The sequence below is a fragment of the Emericellopsis cladophorae genome (assembly GCF_022114955.1).
Source record: "Emericellopsis cladophorae strain MUM 19.33 chromosome Unknown NODE_11_length_583618_cov_114_125112, whole genome shotgun sequence".
In the NCBI taxonomy this organism is placed as follows: domain Eukaryota; kingdom Fungi; phylum Ascomycota; class Sordariomycetes; order Hypocreales; family Bionectriaceae; genus Emericellopsis; species Emericellopsis cladophorae.
In genome coordinates, this window is record NW_026250936.1 from 424,744 (window position 1) to 439,161 (window position 14,418).

A 14,418-nucleotide genomic window follows, 5' to 3' on the forward strand; every position below is an offset into this window, starting at 1 on the left:
TTACGATCGCACGCAATGTAATGCTGTTCAGTCTGTTGGAAAAAAAAAGACACAGCGTTTCTGGCGACGGCCTTTGAGTACCTAATAGCTCGTAGCTGGGTCGGCACAAGGCATGAAATGGAAAACAGACTGGCTGCACAAACTCCAGGTTTCTCTTCGAGTCGATTGATTGGCAAAGGATCTGAGAAAGGTTGACTTTGCGCCCGAGTAACTCCTGTTTGGGCTCAAAGAAGCGACAGTGACGAAGAGGGGTTGTTGAAGGGGTTCCTGTTACTGTTGTCTTGATGGACGTACTCTTGGTACATTATTTGGGTAAGTATTTTATTAGCTCAGTGCCTGCCTCAGGGTTCTGGTTGAAAGAGAAGGCACATTTGTACTTCGGCAGTGTTGGATATAGGGGTACGTCGGCAATCCCTCTCGAAACTCAAACCCACTACAATCCTAAAGTTTAACCCGAATCTCTAGTTCTGTTTACTTTTGCAATGGGTACATGTATGGAACAACTCTAAAAATTGGTTGAAAATTGGCACTAGACAGAAACAATATGTCCTCGACGTCATGGGTGACTCGAATGAGTATGACCCAAGTCTTCTGAGCGAGAGAAACCCATAGTATTCAGCTTTGTTTACTTTCATAGAGCAGGGGGCGCCTCCGTGTGTAAAGCAAACAGAAGGAGTGCGTCGGTGATCCTTTCACAGTCTCAAATAAGCTCAAAGTATCTCCAAAAAGACAACTTTAACTTTTGACATTATTTACTTTGACAGAAATGCATTGGGTGCATTGGAGGCGGACGATGTATATTACCGGGTCAGCGTACGTTCTCCCTTCTTTCTTTTCTTTCTTTTCTCTCTTTTCTTCTTCTTCAAGGTAAGTCCTTCAAGCTCGAAATGACGCTTACAGTATTAGAAATTCTCGGCGTTGTGAGCTTCGCCATCGCGGCCTTGGCACCTCTTCGCCGGCCGGGCTGCGGTCCCTAGTTCCTCCCCGTGATGTTCGAGTTGGGGTTTTACAAAGTTGAGTACTCCCGTTTTCTCTTTTCCCGAACAACACCCAACCCCTGGGCAGGCCGTCCCCCCTGAGCCTTGCATTTTACCTAGCCTCCGCCTTTTTGGGGGGGGGGCGTGCTGACAGCGTGCCGTTTAGGCAGGCCACCAGGAGGGCCAAAGCGATTTTCTTTTTGCTCCCGGGTCCCTGATGAAGCGTTTGGTGCACGTGGAGGGGGCCCCAGCAGACGTGCTCGTACCTCATCGTGGTTGCTGGGTCTAGTAGCTTCGGAAGAAGTGAAGCCAAAAATTGCATTGGTGGAATGGACTAGAAAGTGGTTGGCAGACGTGGATTGATTGCGTGGGGATGTGGATGATCTAGACGACCTCGCCAGCCAGTAATCCGATATGCTTTGCGATCTCACTTATCTCGTTTTTATCTAAAAGACTAGATTTTAGTCCGTTACGTCTTGCTAGACTCCTAGAGGAGACATAACCGTTCACCGCTCCAGTGATCCCGTCGACGATTACACCTACCCGGGGCTCTGATTCTGCACTGGTCTAGACCCTTGGCTCATGAAATCTCGTTCCGCGCTACGCAACCCCGGATATTTCTGCCTCGCAGCCTCGCAGCCTCGCAGGGACGTGGGGAGGTTGAGTCCTGAGATCCCTTCAGACATTGGCCCTTCTCCCCGGACAACTTGCCCACGAACAGCTTTTGCTGAGACACACCGACTTCAAGGTCCCTCTGTAAAACATAAAGGCAGGGAGTCGCGGGCCTAGCTCGAATTGCTTGCTGCTTCTCCGCACCTTGATTTACCTGGTTCGTTCACCGTGGCTGGCTCTCTTGATCAACAATCCTATCTGCCATTATCACTACAGTGGCGCTTGTCAAGCGAATTTTTCGAAATGTGTTCTGAAAAAACACCCGCCAAGGTCGATGAGCATTCTCCCAGCAGCACTCCAAGCAATATGGACGAGATTGACTATCAGGCTGAGGACAAGCTCGTTCGGAGGATCGACAAATTCGTTGTGCCGACTGTCATGCTCGCCTATCTTCTTTGTTTCCTGGACCGCACGAATATCGGCAACGCCAGGCTCTTTGGACTGGAAGAGGACCTTGGCCTCAAAGGATCTGAATACCAGATCGCGGTCGCCGTACTTTTTGTCCCCTATGTCTTGATTGAGGTTCCTAGCAATCTGGTCCTCAAGAAGTTCAGGCCATCAAGATGGCTTTCTTTTATCACAGTCAGTTGGGGCATTGTCTCCACATGTACCGGCTTTGTCCAGGACTTTGCTGGTCTCGTTGCTGCCCGAGTCCTCCTCGGACTGCTCGAAGGTGGCCTCCTACCCGGATTGACGGTCTACCTCACTCTCTTCTATACGAAGAAAGAGATTGCCCTCCGCATTGGCTTTCTGTTCGTGAGCTCTGCCCTTGCCGGGGCATCCGGGGGGCTGCTCGCATACTGCATTAACTTCATGGATGGTGTCGCCGGATACTCGGGTTGGCGCTGGGTCTTCATCCTGGAAGGTAAAGAATACAGATGTCTGCCATCGATTTGAGACTCTGAGCTTACGACATCCACCTAGGATTACCTACTGTCGTTTTTGGAGTCGTTCTGCTTTTCATCCTTGCTGACGAATCTCGCAGTGCTTGGTTTCTGAGCGAAGATGAAAAGCAGTTATTGCTCGCGCGATTGCAGCGCCAGGTCGGCTTCCACGAAGACTTTGACAAGAAGGACGCCATATTGGCGGCAAAAGACTGGAAGACATGGTGCTTTGCATTCGGACAGTTCACTGTCAACACAATGCTCTACAGCTACTCCGTTTTCCTCCCTTCTATTATTCAAGGCAGGGTCCTCAGATTCGTATGGTGACATCAACACTAAGTTGTTCTCCAGGTCTTGGTCGATGGACTTCCCCCCAGTCCCAAGCTCTCACCATTCCATGCTACGCTCTGGGAGCTATCAGTTACTTAGCGGTCGGATGGATTTCCGACCGCCAGCAGCTGCGGGGCCTATACCAGATCGCATCTCTCGTCGTATGCATGATCGGATATGGGGTATCCCTCGCTTCGATGAGCGCCGCCGTCCACTACTTTGCTATCTGTGTTATATCCGTCGGCCTCTTCGTGGCGGTTGGTCTGCCTTTGGCTTGGCTCCCGTCGAATAACCCGCGCTATGGAAAACGCACCACGGCATCTGGTATACAAATCACAATCTGCAATTGCTCTGGCATCTTGGCGCCTTTTGTAAGTTTGAAGTCGTTGTTGCTCCTCTCTTCCTTCAGAGTGTGCTAACTCTTCTAGCTATATCCGAAAACAGATGCTCCACGCTACGTTATGGGGTACTCGGTGTCCATGGGGCTTTTGGGACTGGGATCTTTTATTTACTCCTTCTTACTCCTACATTATCACAGGATCAACAAGCGGCGCAAGGCTGGTAAGGAGGACTACAAGATTGAAGGTATGACGGACGAGGATGTGAATGCACTTGGGGATAGGAGCCCGAGATTCGTGTACACTATTTGAGCAATAGCGGGAACTTCAGTATACGATAAACCATTAGCTAATACACGCGACAACAGCCCAACGGCTTTTTGAACGGAAGCCTGCCGGCTACCTCAGCGCTAAGCTTCCCCGGTGCCGGTCGACGACAAGCTTCCCGGAGGCCGGGGGCCGGGGCCGGGAGCCGGGTACTTTCTGCCGGGTACCCCCGAGTCCGAACTCCCCGGGGGGCCGGGCCAAGGACCGGCGATTTTTCGAAAGTGGAAACGAACGAAAGCAATCCAAGCTGCTCGTGATGCTTTCCGACTGTATCAGACAACGTGCGTCCGGCAAAAATCTCGTCTCCTCCGAAAATTTGACGAGGTAGTGATCCAGATCAACGTTCTTGCTGCTACTGCGCTTTCCAACACCGTCCGGGTTGTTAATACACTGACATGAACGCCACTGGTTCACAAGAAGCTCGCTGATATTCGAGCTCATATTCGCGATGCCGTGACGCGCGAAGCTAACATTGTTTCGGGGGAATGCAATGCTACTTTGTGTCGATCGACTGGCCCGACGGATGACGAAAGGGCTCGGCCGAAAAGCTGGCAGGATCAATGGGTTGGGTTGCAGTGTGGCAAAGAGCGGTTTCAAAGACCGAATCTACATGTCGATCCTGACTGGAGTATGTAAGCAGTGGTGGTTTTCGTCGTACTCGAGCTGGCTGCGGGTGAGAATCCGCCCCTGAGGGGCCACGGTAACGCACATCTTTCCGTACATGTACATATAGGCGACGCCACTCTCAAGACAAACCCCCGGATTGAAGAAGAGGACTCTGGACGTGGAGGATTCAATGAATTATACTTGCTCATGTCGTAGCCACGTCATTAGTGAGGAGTCTGGTTCTGGGATCTCCCAGGAAGTTCATGATGCGTAGCGACACTGATTATCTTCCAAACGAGAAGGGTCAACTCGAACGCGCTCAAAGGGTGTAAAGTCGAGCTACAGGTCGCTCCAGAGAAAAGTCCTTGGCTCGTCAGTCTACACTTCATCGTACACACTTTACTTATACACTTCTACTCCCTAAAGAGCTGGTCTCTGTTTTTCTTCTTCTCATTCAACACCTGACGAAACCACAGTTCTGCAAGCTCCACCTTCCAACCCGCCCGTTCAAGATGCTCTTCTTTACCAAGACAGTCCTCACCGTTGTGGCCGTGCTGGCACGCGCGACAAACAGCGCCGCGGACTTGGTCGACGACGCCTTGACCAGCCGCAGCATCAGCTGCGGAGATTTCTGCCCTGAGAACATGGTGTGCGATTCCCACAGCATCCCCGGCTTCCCAGAGGTCCTCTCCCCAGGCTGCACGGTCGCCAACAAGAAGTGGCAGGACAGTTGCGGGGGATGCAGGGAAGGGTTCGTGTGCGACAACTACGCCATCGGATTCAGTTCTCCCATGTGCGTCCCGAGCAGCGTGAAGCGCCAGGTGGACGTTGCGCGTGAAATGTGCCAGCTCCGCGCCGTCGCCGAAGACGTCCACAAGCGCCAGACAGTTGATCAGTGCAGAGGCTGCGCCTAGGGTCAAGAGTGTGTCGCAGTCGCAGTCCCCGGCGGCCCTGCCATCGGGCTGGGCCTGATTGTGGAGCATCGTTGCCGTGCGCCCGAGGATGAACTGTTCAGGAAGCGCCAGCTCCGGGCTATCACCGCCGATGTCCGAAAGCGCCAGATGACCCATGTCGGGCCTGGAGTTGAGGCTGACGCGGAGATGTGCGGTGGTTGCGCCGAGGGCCAGAAATGCATTGGTCGGTGGCCATTTACTCCCGGAGTACCTATGGGCTTGCCGACCTACGACTACAACTACGAAGGTTGAGGATATAGACGAATGAATGGTGGTGTGGTCATGGAAGCGGACATGGAGGTCATACCGGTCTAGAGCAAGTACATTTGGGACGATTGACTACATATAGCGACGTTCATGAACGATCTTGAATGGGGCTCCTGCTTTATCTATGAATGATCTTGATGTTGGTGGTGATCAGCAAGGCGGAGAGCTGTGAGGCGTAGTTGAACGCAAAGAAAGATTGCGGTGAGTTTTGAAAGTAACATGTAGTGAGTGTCGTTTTTTACGCTGACACGATCACGGACTTGCTATACTCTAAGCAAAAGCTGGCCGTATACATATCGTATACCAACCTTTACAATAACCGGCTGAGGGTGCTGTGGCGCCAAATGACTCCTTGCAGGCCCTTTCGTGAGTCTCAACCGTCAACCACCCTGTCTTTGACCTCGCTTCCCTGCGGTTTTGCTTTGGTCATCTCTCTTGCATTCTTGAACAAGCCATTGCTTGGCCACTTTGCGGAACCATGGAGGATGGTTCTGCTGAGAACACGATGATGTTGGGAGGACGACGAAGCCCTTTGCGTCTTTGACAGTCGCACACAAGGCACGGGTCAAGCTGCATGCACTGCCCCAAGCATCGCATTCAAAGGCCCCGTCCCATACGCGTATTTGACTCTTCCAACATGATTGGCGAACGTTCTCCCGCAAATACACGTATCCGCGCGCAAGGAATACCCAGATTTGCAGAGGCGGCCGCATCATCTCCACTCGCTGGACCGGAAGTTCCTCCAACCGCTGCCAAATCAAATCTGACACGCATCCCCGATCCTGCTTTGTCCCTCCACCTTGTCTCGACAGTCGAAACGTAGAGCGCCATCCACGCTAAGGGACGACAAACGATAGGGTTGCATATAGCATCCGTTGATCAGGGCAGGTCGAACGCGCGAAGCTAGTTGGATGGCAAATACGCTGATGCAATCTATTCATCAATTTCATCCTGGAGTCTCTCCGATGTCGACAACGAGTGTGTGTGGAGCGACGCCGGATGAATGACGAGCCAAGGAGTCAAGGACTGCCCACCTATGTCCACCTACTATCGCAGACAGCTGCGCCCGGGGTGATGGACGACCCCGAAGCGCATTCGCATTGCCTATTTGCCCTCTTCAATAACGCGACTTGTCATCACTTGGAAAAGTGGGAGGCAGCCTGTCGGACAGTGAACACCGCCTTCCTGTCATTCATTTCCCTTTCCTGGATAAATAAAAAAAAGAGGCGTCCCTCGCTCAACCTTCTTTCAATGTCAACAGCAGTAGCAGCACCATCATCACCATCTCTCTACCTTGTATAGTGGCTTCCTGGACTCCGTATCTAGCACCTCCAACGCCGCCATGAGCCGATTCGACACCTGCACCGAGCTCTCGCCACAATGCCCAGTAGAGGCCACCGTTCTGGGCTACAAGCCCAATCTGGGGTCGAGCTACTTCTTCGCCATCGCGTTTGGCCTCTGCACCATCGCCGCCGCTTCCCTGGGTATCTGGAAGCGGACGTGGACGTTTAGCGCGGCCATTACCCTCGGCCTGCTGCTCGAGACGCTCGGTACGTTGCTTTCCGGACTTATAATTACATCCAGGGGAATGTTCATAACACACATGTACTGACCTCTTTCGACAACAGGCTACATTGGCCGCATCCTCCTCTACGACAACCCTTGGGACTCGGGGGCCTTCCAGCTACAGATCTGCGCCATCATCCTCGCCCCGACCCTCATCTGCGTGTCCGTCTACCTCACGCTCAAGCACGTCGCCCTCACCATCAACCCGGCCCTGTCCCGCATCCCGCCCGCCTGGTACCCACGCATCTTCCTTCCCGCCGATCTCTCGTGCCTCATCCTCCAGGCCATTGGCGGCGGCCTCGCCGCCGCCGCCGGCAAGGACAACATGAAACTCCTCGACTCGGGCAACAACATGATCATCGCCGGCATCGTCCTCCAGGTCGTCGTCCTCCTCATCTTTGGCGTCCTGGGCTTCGACTACTGGCTCCGCGCCAAGAAGTTCATCCACCACGACAACCCCGCGGCCGAGTCGCTCGCCGTCTGGCACGACCGCAAATTCCGCATGTTTGGCATTGCGGTCATGGGCGCCTTCACGGTCATCTTTGTCCGATGCATCTACCGGTACGCACGCTCCTGCTGTCCTTGGGCCTCTGGTTCAAAAGTTTCTTTTGCAACAAGACTCGCTAACAATGCCAATAGAATCGCCGAGATGTCAGGCGGATGGGGCTCCGAAATCATGCAACACGAGGAGAGTTTCCTTGTCCTGGATCCCACAATGATCTTCATTGCCACGTATCTTTTGACCATCTTCCACCCGGGCATCTTCTTCCCCCAGATGCGCAACGGGCACGGAAAGTCCAAGACTGCTGCAGGAGAACCAGCCGCAGCAGCAGACGAGTCGAGAGAAAAGCCGGCTGAGAGTAGTTTGGGTGAGTCGGGCAACGACACGCCCCGGACGACGGCCGTGTAAGCAGTGGAGAACAAGAAAGATAGACGAGGGTGCGGGGGAGATGCGAACTGGGATTTAGATGGCGTTCATTTGTTACATATGCATAGATCGCCCCGTCCTGTATGGGTTGTCGAATATTTCTGGGTGGCCTCGTTCCACAGGTTTGCATCTCTCTGTGTATTCATGACTTGACAAGCCTGTCCTGCTCGCCATCATCGTCCGATTCATCCTCCTCCTCCTCTTCGTCCTCTTCACTGCTCTCCTCTTCCGAGCCCTCAGACTCTTCATCAGACTCTTCCTCTGTCTCTCCACTTTCCTCTTCCTCCTCATCGTCCTCACCCAACCAGTCGTCCAGTGTCTTGGCACCAACGGCTTCGCCCAGACCATTAGTCTTGCTAGGCATACTCCGCGCCGCTTCGTCGAGCTTCTCGCCCGCAGGCACCACTGTCCTCTCCCCGTCGTAGCGTGACGACGGTGCCGGTTCCGAGTCTCGTAATCGAGGATCGGGCTCCTGTCCAGGCGCCACCCAGTCCGGCAACGCCTCGTACCCCTGAATGCCGTGCAGTCCACCGCCTCCGCCCAGGACCAGTGTCGACGAACCCAGCCGGAACCCTTTTCTGGATTCTGATGGACTCGGTGCCTGCGGCGCTGGTTTCGGCGCGAGGAGCATGAGCGTCGCCAGTTGTGGTACAGCCAGCAGCGCGCGAAACATTCTGGCACGGTCTCGTAAATCATATGACACGTCGTATCGCACGAGCAGCATAGCGTAGTCCCACAATTTCTTGGTGGGATGCTCGTCTGTCATGATAGGTGCATCATTCTGCTCCTCATCCTTCTTCTCCTTGTCATTCTCCGTCGTCCGGTTGATGTGATGCAGATACACCTTGGCGGCCAGCAGCAGGATCTGCTGCTTGGCGGCTTCGGATTCACCCGCAAACCCCTTGAGAAGGATGCGTAGCACATCAGGAGCAATGTTGTCTTCGCCGTTGATTCCGGAAAATTCCCCCACCAGCCACACAATCGTAGCCCGCGCCTGCGGGTCCGTCGCTGAATCCAAGTTCCTCGCCAGCCGTATCACAGTACCAACGTGATTGTCCGGATCTTGCTGAATTAAATGCCGGATGACCGTCAGCGACTCCGCCGCCAGCGTGCCATCCAAGCTGGTGATCTGTCCCAGCAGTAGCCGCAAGCACTTGGGTGCCGTCGCCGCATCCGTCTGCGCACACCTCCCGATCGCCCTCACCGCCTCCCGCACCAGGTCCTTGTCTGTGCCTTGCGAAAAGTGCTCCAGCTCTTTCAGGACCAGGTTCTTGATGTGGACAGGACTGTGTGGGAAGATGATGGTCAAGATCTCCAGCTTGAGCTGCCACACTGGTGCCGCATCGGTGGCCCGCACCAAAAAGTGGTTTGCGTACTTGACAAAGTCACTCGGGCGCATCAAGCACACCGAGACAATGTTGTACAGCGCAATCTGCTGAACGTCCTGGGCGCTTCGCAGCAGCGCCACCAGCGGTCCTACTGCCTGCTTCACGTATTCTCGATTCCCGAGGTCCACGTAGCATCGAGTCACCGCAATAACCACGGCCGAATTGCGACTCGATAACAGAGGCTGGATACCGTTGAGAAGCAACACCAGATCCGGGTCCAGAGCGGCTTGCGGCTGGCCGTCGGAATCGCCATAAAAGTCGTCCGCGTCCGCCTTGACCTCCGCTTTTTTCTTGCCTTGCTCCAGCCGTCTCGGGAAACACCTGCGCGCATAGTATGCCATGAGCCTCAAGACCGCCAGCTGACTCCACTCATCCATGTCGACGAGCTTGCGGACGAGTCCCCTGTAATGCTTATGGATGAGGTCTATCCTCTGCGGGCAGACCTCCAAGAACGCCGCCACCGCCGCTCCGGCCACGTAGTACTGCTTGTCCCCCAACAGCGTCGAGAGGTAGTCAATCAGCTGGGGCTCTTGGCTCGGGTCCAGCCTGTGACACTTTGGTATTGACAACGCGGCTGCCTTGCGCACGTGTGGGCTCAAGTCAACGATGCCCTTTTTGATCGCGAGGCTCACAATCTGGCTGATCACGGGGACGCGTATCCCGGACATGGTCCGCAGTGCCAGGGCGCGGACCTGCGGGTTCGAGTCGGAGAGGGACTTTTGTATCGTGTTGATGGAGAGGAGGGCGAGGTCGGGCTCTTGTTCGGCATGGTGGATGAGGTAAATGTACACGAGCTTCTTGATTTCGAGGTTCGGCGAGGCGACGTTCTTTACCACGTTGGAGAAGTAGGGTAGCGTTTTCTGGTTCTTGTACATCATCTGGCTGTCGTTAGCACGCACCCCCAATCGCAGACGGGGGCTGGGGTGGGCGCAAGCGTACCGAGATCACGCGACGCAGACCCTCCAGCACGTCCCTGTCAGTCCTGCTATCCAGTAAAGTCCTCATTTGGGTGCGGTCCAACGGTCGAGCCGACGTCGTCCTCATGTTGCGCGTCGCCTGGGCGGCATCAAGCGTGAGCTCCCTCGCTAGCGAACGTCAGTACAAACTCGACAGGAACATGGAGTCCTAGAAACGCACCCGTCTCCATGAGACTCGTGATCTTGGCGATGGACTCCATCTTGAAGCTTCGAGCCCACTGCGGCGCCACAGGCTGCAAAAGAAGAGGTTGTTGGAGGGACGAATATGACGTGCAGGTAACTTGGGTGGGCTGCGATGTTCGGTCTGACCTGAGCTTCAACCGACACGTAGTGGGGTAATGAGCAAGTGGCATCTTCACGGTTTGGTCACCCTGCACACACAAGATCCTCCAACACCACGAGATCAAATTGATGATTTCCGTGCGCACGCCATCGAAGATGAAATCTCGTATACAATGACAAGGCCGATCATATTGCATCCAGCCACGCCTGCTGAGGTCGTCACACTCATCCTGCACAATTACTGGCATCCTACCACACTCATCGTTGGGTCCCCGAGGCAGCCTTTTATGGAGGCGTTCATCTATGAAGTCAATGCCCTTCCTGAAGAGACGCTGCCCCAGATACGACAGAAAACACTGTTGCAAACTTCCGTCTCGCGACACATCCGCGTTGCTTTTGCGCCTACAATCACCCATCTGCGTGGTTTCCTGTCCGTCTTCACTCAGTCAGACTCGCGCGTGAGCCCGCCACCACATCAGTCTCAGCAGCAGCAGAAAAAGAATTCACAGCAGCCATTGCTAATTGCGTACGGCTTTCTCGAAGTCCACCGTATGACGACCGAGTGGTCAGCTCAGGGTCTGGGTACTTCTGCCGCGAGTCTCGTCGAGGCAGCTATGAGAAATGGGTTCAGAGCAGCCATCGTGGAGCCAAGAGGCGGCGGCGATGGCTTTGAGACATGGAGCTCATTCGCAGAGGAGAAAGCGCCTATACTGAACGGCACAGTCATGAGAGAGTCGGGCGCTTGGGCTGGACGCATGGTCGAGATTGGGCGCATACTAGGACGATGGTTTGAAATTGAGAGGCTTCCAGGTGAAGAAGCCATCACGTAACGCATCCATCGTCCCATGCCTGTTGAAATGTCAAATATACAGAAGCCGCCTCCAACGCCGAAACAGTGGTATCTCATTCCATCATGCCCTTGCCATACACCGTAAACGCCATGAAGCAAGCCCAATGTGGCTGTCAGCCAGTCCTCACTGGATATTCTGTTCCATCTCTGTGATATACAGCTTGATGTGCGCCTCCATCTTCTGATACTCCTCATAAGCGCTGTGCACTTCATTTTCAATATTCTCTTTGAGGTCCAGCATCTAGAGTGGTCAGTAACAGTCCAGCAGGCAGATCATGATTCGTACCTTTTTCTCCGTCTGCTCGATCCGTACCCTTCTCACTTCCATTTCCTTTGCCTTTTCTGTGCGCTCTTCGTTCAACTTCTTGTGCAGAGCTCTGAGCTCGTGCATTTTCACCTTGGCCTCCTCGGCCTTCTGGTTACTCTGCTCGCGCAGCTTCTCCGTGCGTTCAGTCCACTTTGCAAGCTGGCGTTTCAGCAGCCCTTCCGTCCGCTCGACCTCCCGCGCGTTGTTACCGCGTTCTGACAGAGCATCTCGCTGCTTGGCGTTGCGCCCCATTTCCTCCTCCTCCTTGTGCAGCTCCGTTGCGACTTCGTCAAGAATCTTGATGCATGATGCAACATCTGCCGAAACCACTGTGAACGAATCCGTGGAAGTCTGCAGCGCGCGTGCTCTGCGATCGAGCGCCTCGATATGCGCCTTGTCGTTGTTCAGAATCTCCCGCAATTCCGCCAGGTTCTCCTGTAGTGCGGATGGACTCTGCAGCATATACGGTCGTAGTTTGCTACTCTCCTGCTTCAACGTGATCTTGTCCTGGGTCTTCTGCTCCAAGGTAGACGTCAATTCGCCCTTGCGCTCCTTGGCTTCGTCCAGACGCGCAGCCACCTTTTCTTGGTTGCGCCGTAGCTCCAGCAATTGGGCCTTCAACTGCTCATTCCGCTGGGTCTTCTCGCGAACTTGCGCTTCCATCGCCTTCTTCTGACGCCTCATGTCGTCTAGTTGCCCTTCCTTTTCCTGGTTCTCATGGTACAACAACTCGATTCTCGATTTGGTCCCTTCGGCCTTGTTGTAGTGTTCGTCAATTACGTTTGTTTGCGACTCGCGGAAGCGCACAAAGTTGATAAGGTAGCTGAAGATCCGGACGAGACGCTCGTAGGTCGGCCTGTAGAGATCGTTGAATGTGAAGTCGAGAATCCCGCACTCGTACAGCAATCTGCGGAGCGACACGTAGAAGCCCATCAGATTGCGCGTGTCCGGTGGAATGACGTCGGAGAATTCGCCGCAAACATCCTCTGCTGCGGCACGCATGGGCGGCTCGATTGTCTCGCGGGTCGCATTGAGAAGAAGTTCGGCGAACCATTCAAAGATTAACTGGATTTGCGTTGGGTTCGGTTTCTTGAGGTCGGCGACGGTGAAGGGAATTCCAATGTCGGAGATGCAGCCAACTATCTCGCTGTCCGGCAGCTTCATAAATGCATCTGCCTCTTCCTCTTTCTTCCGGCGATTCTGGCCGCCTTGCTGAGAATTTGGTATAATACTGTGCCGCGGATTATATGCCATCTTGCCGCAACGTGTGTGTGTGTTGCTGTTGCGTCCGTCATTAGTGCCAATGTCAATAAAGCAACGCGCTCGGGGCGCGTTGCTACGGCGCAGGGTGTCAGGCCGATCACGTGACAGTACTACCACTAGCCTCCACCCAGGCACCAGGCTCTTGAGGTACCGAAGCAGCACAGCCACCCCGTCCTCACTTACAAAAAGCCAACGATCACCGTCAGACCGAATAGAGGATTGAAAAAGGCTGCTGAGCTGTACCTAAGTGCTCTTGTGGTGTTTCGTAACATATTGTGATTATAACGGGAAGGCACTTGCTCGCCGAATTCTTCGACCCACAAAAGCAGACAGGCATTCACTTATCGCAGAGTCGCAGACCGTCAGTACGACCGATCCCGTGCACGTTTTGCCCTTGCACAGAGTACAACAGTCGCAGCAATCTCGGGGATGCGCGGAAGCTTGTCGCACTTACACTACGTCCAGCACGTCCGTCACGTTCTCCTGCCGATGCAAATGGTCGGGACCGATATTTCACGTGGACTTGCCGATTGCTGACTTATCTGACTCTTCGGTACAGACCCGAGGGCGCCATGCCGACTCCAGGAGTCCAGTCGTTGATCTTTGTACCCGGGGAACTGGGATATCCCCGTAGCATCATTAGCATTAGCCGCAGCAATAACCGCCACTAACTTGGCAACTGCAAACCATTGGCGTCGATAGGATTACCCGTCTCCGAAGGCCGCTCAAGGGCTGCTCAACGTCCGGCAGGCAAGAAAGGTCAGTGCATGCTTGCATGCCCATTGGCTGTGTGACCTAAAATTACGGTTCACTGCGAGGAGTCGCGATTCCAGGTGTCTGTCAAATCAGCGAGCCAGACGCCAGGAGAGAAGCCCCCCGATCTGAGTGCGTTGCTCGATGTACGTAGTAGCGTTTCAGTGATGAAAGTTCAACATGAGTCGCTACTGGATCTCTTCACAGCTAGCGTTGATACTAAAAGTTACTATTATAAGCCCCCCGATTCAGGGATAAACCGGTAGGTACGGATAAGAGTCGAGAAGCCTTCGGCTGCCACATCCGTTGCGTCATGCTGTGTCAGGGCCAGGACAATTGCTAATTCCAACTTCGCCCTCAACAAAACAAGGCCATTGCAAGGTTTCACATCGGTGACAAGGGCGGCTGCAGACGATAGTATGCCATAACATCTGCGACCTCATTGCGTTGCGGAGACGAACGGCAGAAGAAAGGTCACCTTTGCTCGACTCCGCAGGATAATTAGACTCTTCCGACGACGAGTGACCCTCTCCACATTGCTTGGCAGCCGATACGTGAAACGTCGCGACTGGGAAAAGCACTGGATACGAGAAGTTATGCGCAGCGGGTCCGCACAAGTCTTGGGTTCAAGGGAACACGAAACAGCGCATCCGGTATCCGTACGGAGAACCAAACCTCAATGCTGCTGCCGCTGCTGCTGCTGTGTGCTTCGACAATGCTTATTACGATGAGCCTCACCCTTTCCAGCGG

General features: G+C 54.2%; 6 protein-coding genes across 6 annotated transcripts; 4 read left to right on the top strand and 2 right to left on the bottom strand.

Annotated features, from left to right (window-relative positions):
* Positions 1-1,955: 1,955 nt before the first annotated feature.
* Positions 1,956-3,513, top strand: J7T54_000927 (putative MFS transporter; the record flags this gene model as incomplete). The annotated part of the gene is made up of 3 exons (XM_051504967.1): positions 1,956-2,401; positions 2,635-2,757; positions 3,402-3,513. The coding sequence occupies 3 exons, from the start codon at positions 1,956-1,958 to the stop codon at positions 3,511-3,513; spliced, it is 681 nt and encodes a 226-aa protein (XP_051363640.1).
* A 1,133-nt stretch (positions 3,514-4,646) lies between these two features.
* J7T54_000928 (uncharacterized protein) lies at positions 4,647-5,339 on the top strand (the record flags this gene model as incomplete). The annotated part of the gene is made up of 2 exons (XM_051504968.1): positions 4,647-5,003; positions 5,049-5,339. The coding sequence occupies 2 exons, from the start codon at positions 4,647-4,649 to the stop codon at positions 5,337-5,339; spliced, it is 648 nt and encodes a 215-aa protein (XP_051363641.1).
* A 1,357-nt stretch (positions 5,340-6,696) lies between these two features.
* On the top strand, positions 6,697-7,830 carry J7T54_000929 (Sphingoid long-chain base transporter-like protein; the record flags this gene model as incomplete). The annotated part of the gene is made up of 3 exons (XM_051504969.1): positions 6,697-6,904; positions 6,983-7,481; positions 7,560-7,830. 3 exons carry the CDS (start codon positions 6,697-6,699, stop codon positions 7,828-7,830), a joined length of 978 nt encoding a protein of 325 aa, XP_051363642.1.
* A 160-nt stretch (positions 7,831-7,990) lies between these two features.
* On the bottom strand, positions 7,991-10,413 carry J7T54_000930 (AP-3 complex subunit beta-like protein; the record flags this gene model as incomplete). Its single annotated transcript, XM_051504970.1, has 3 exons — positions 7,991-10,114; positions 10,176-10,321; positions 10,374-10,413. 3 exons carry the CDS (start codon positions 10,411-10,413, stop codon positions 7,991-7,993), a joined length of 2,310 nt encoding a protein of 769 aa, XP_051363643.1.
* A 255-nt stretch (positions 10,414-10,668) lies between these two features.
* J7T54_000931 (uncharacterized protein) lies at positions 10,669-11,325 on the top strand (the record flags this gene model as incomplete). Its single annotated transcript, XM_051504971.1, has 1 exon — positions 10,669-11,325. The coding sequence occupies one exon, from the start codon at positions 10,669-10,671 to the stop codon at positions 11,323-11,325; it is 657 nt and encodes a 218-aa protein (XP_051363644.1).
* Positions 11,326-11,469: 144 nt separating this feature from the next.
* Positions 11,470-12,906, bottom strand: J7T54_000932 (kinetochore protein nuf2; the record flags this gene model as incomplete). Its single annotated transcript, XM_051504973.1, has 2 exons — positions 11,470-11,586; positions 11,668-12,906. 2 exons carry the CDS (start codon positions 12,904-12,906, stop codon positions 11,470-11,472), a joined length of 1,356 nt encoding a protein of 451 aa, XP_051363645.1.
* Between the last annotated feature and the right edge of the window lie 1,512 nt (positions 12,907-14,418).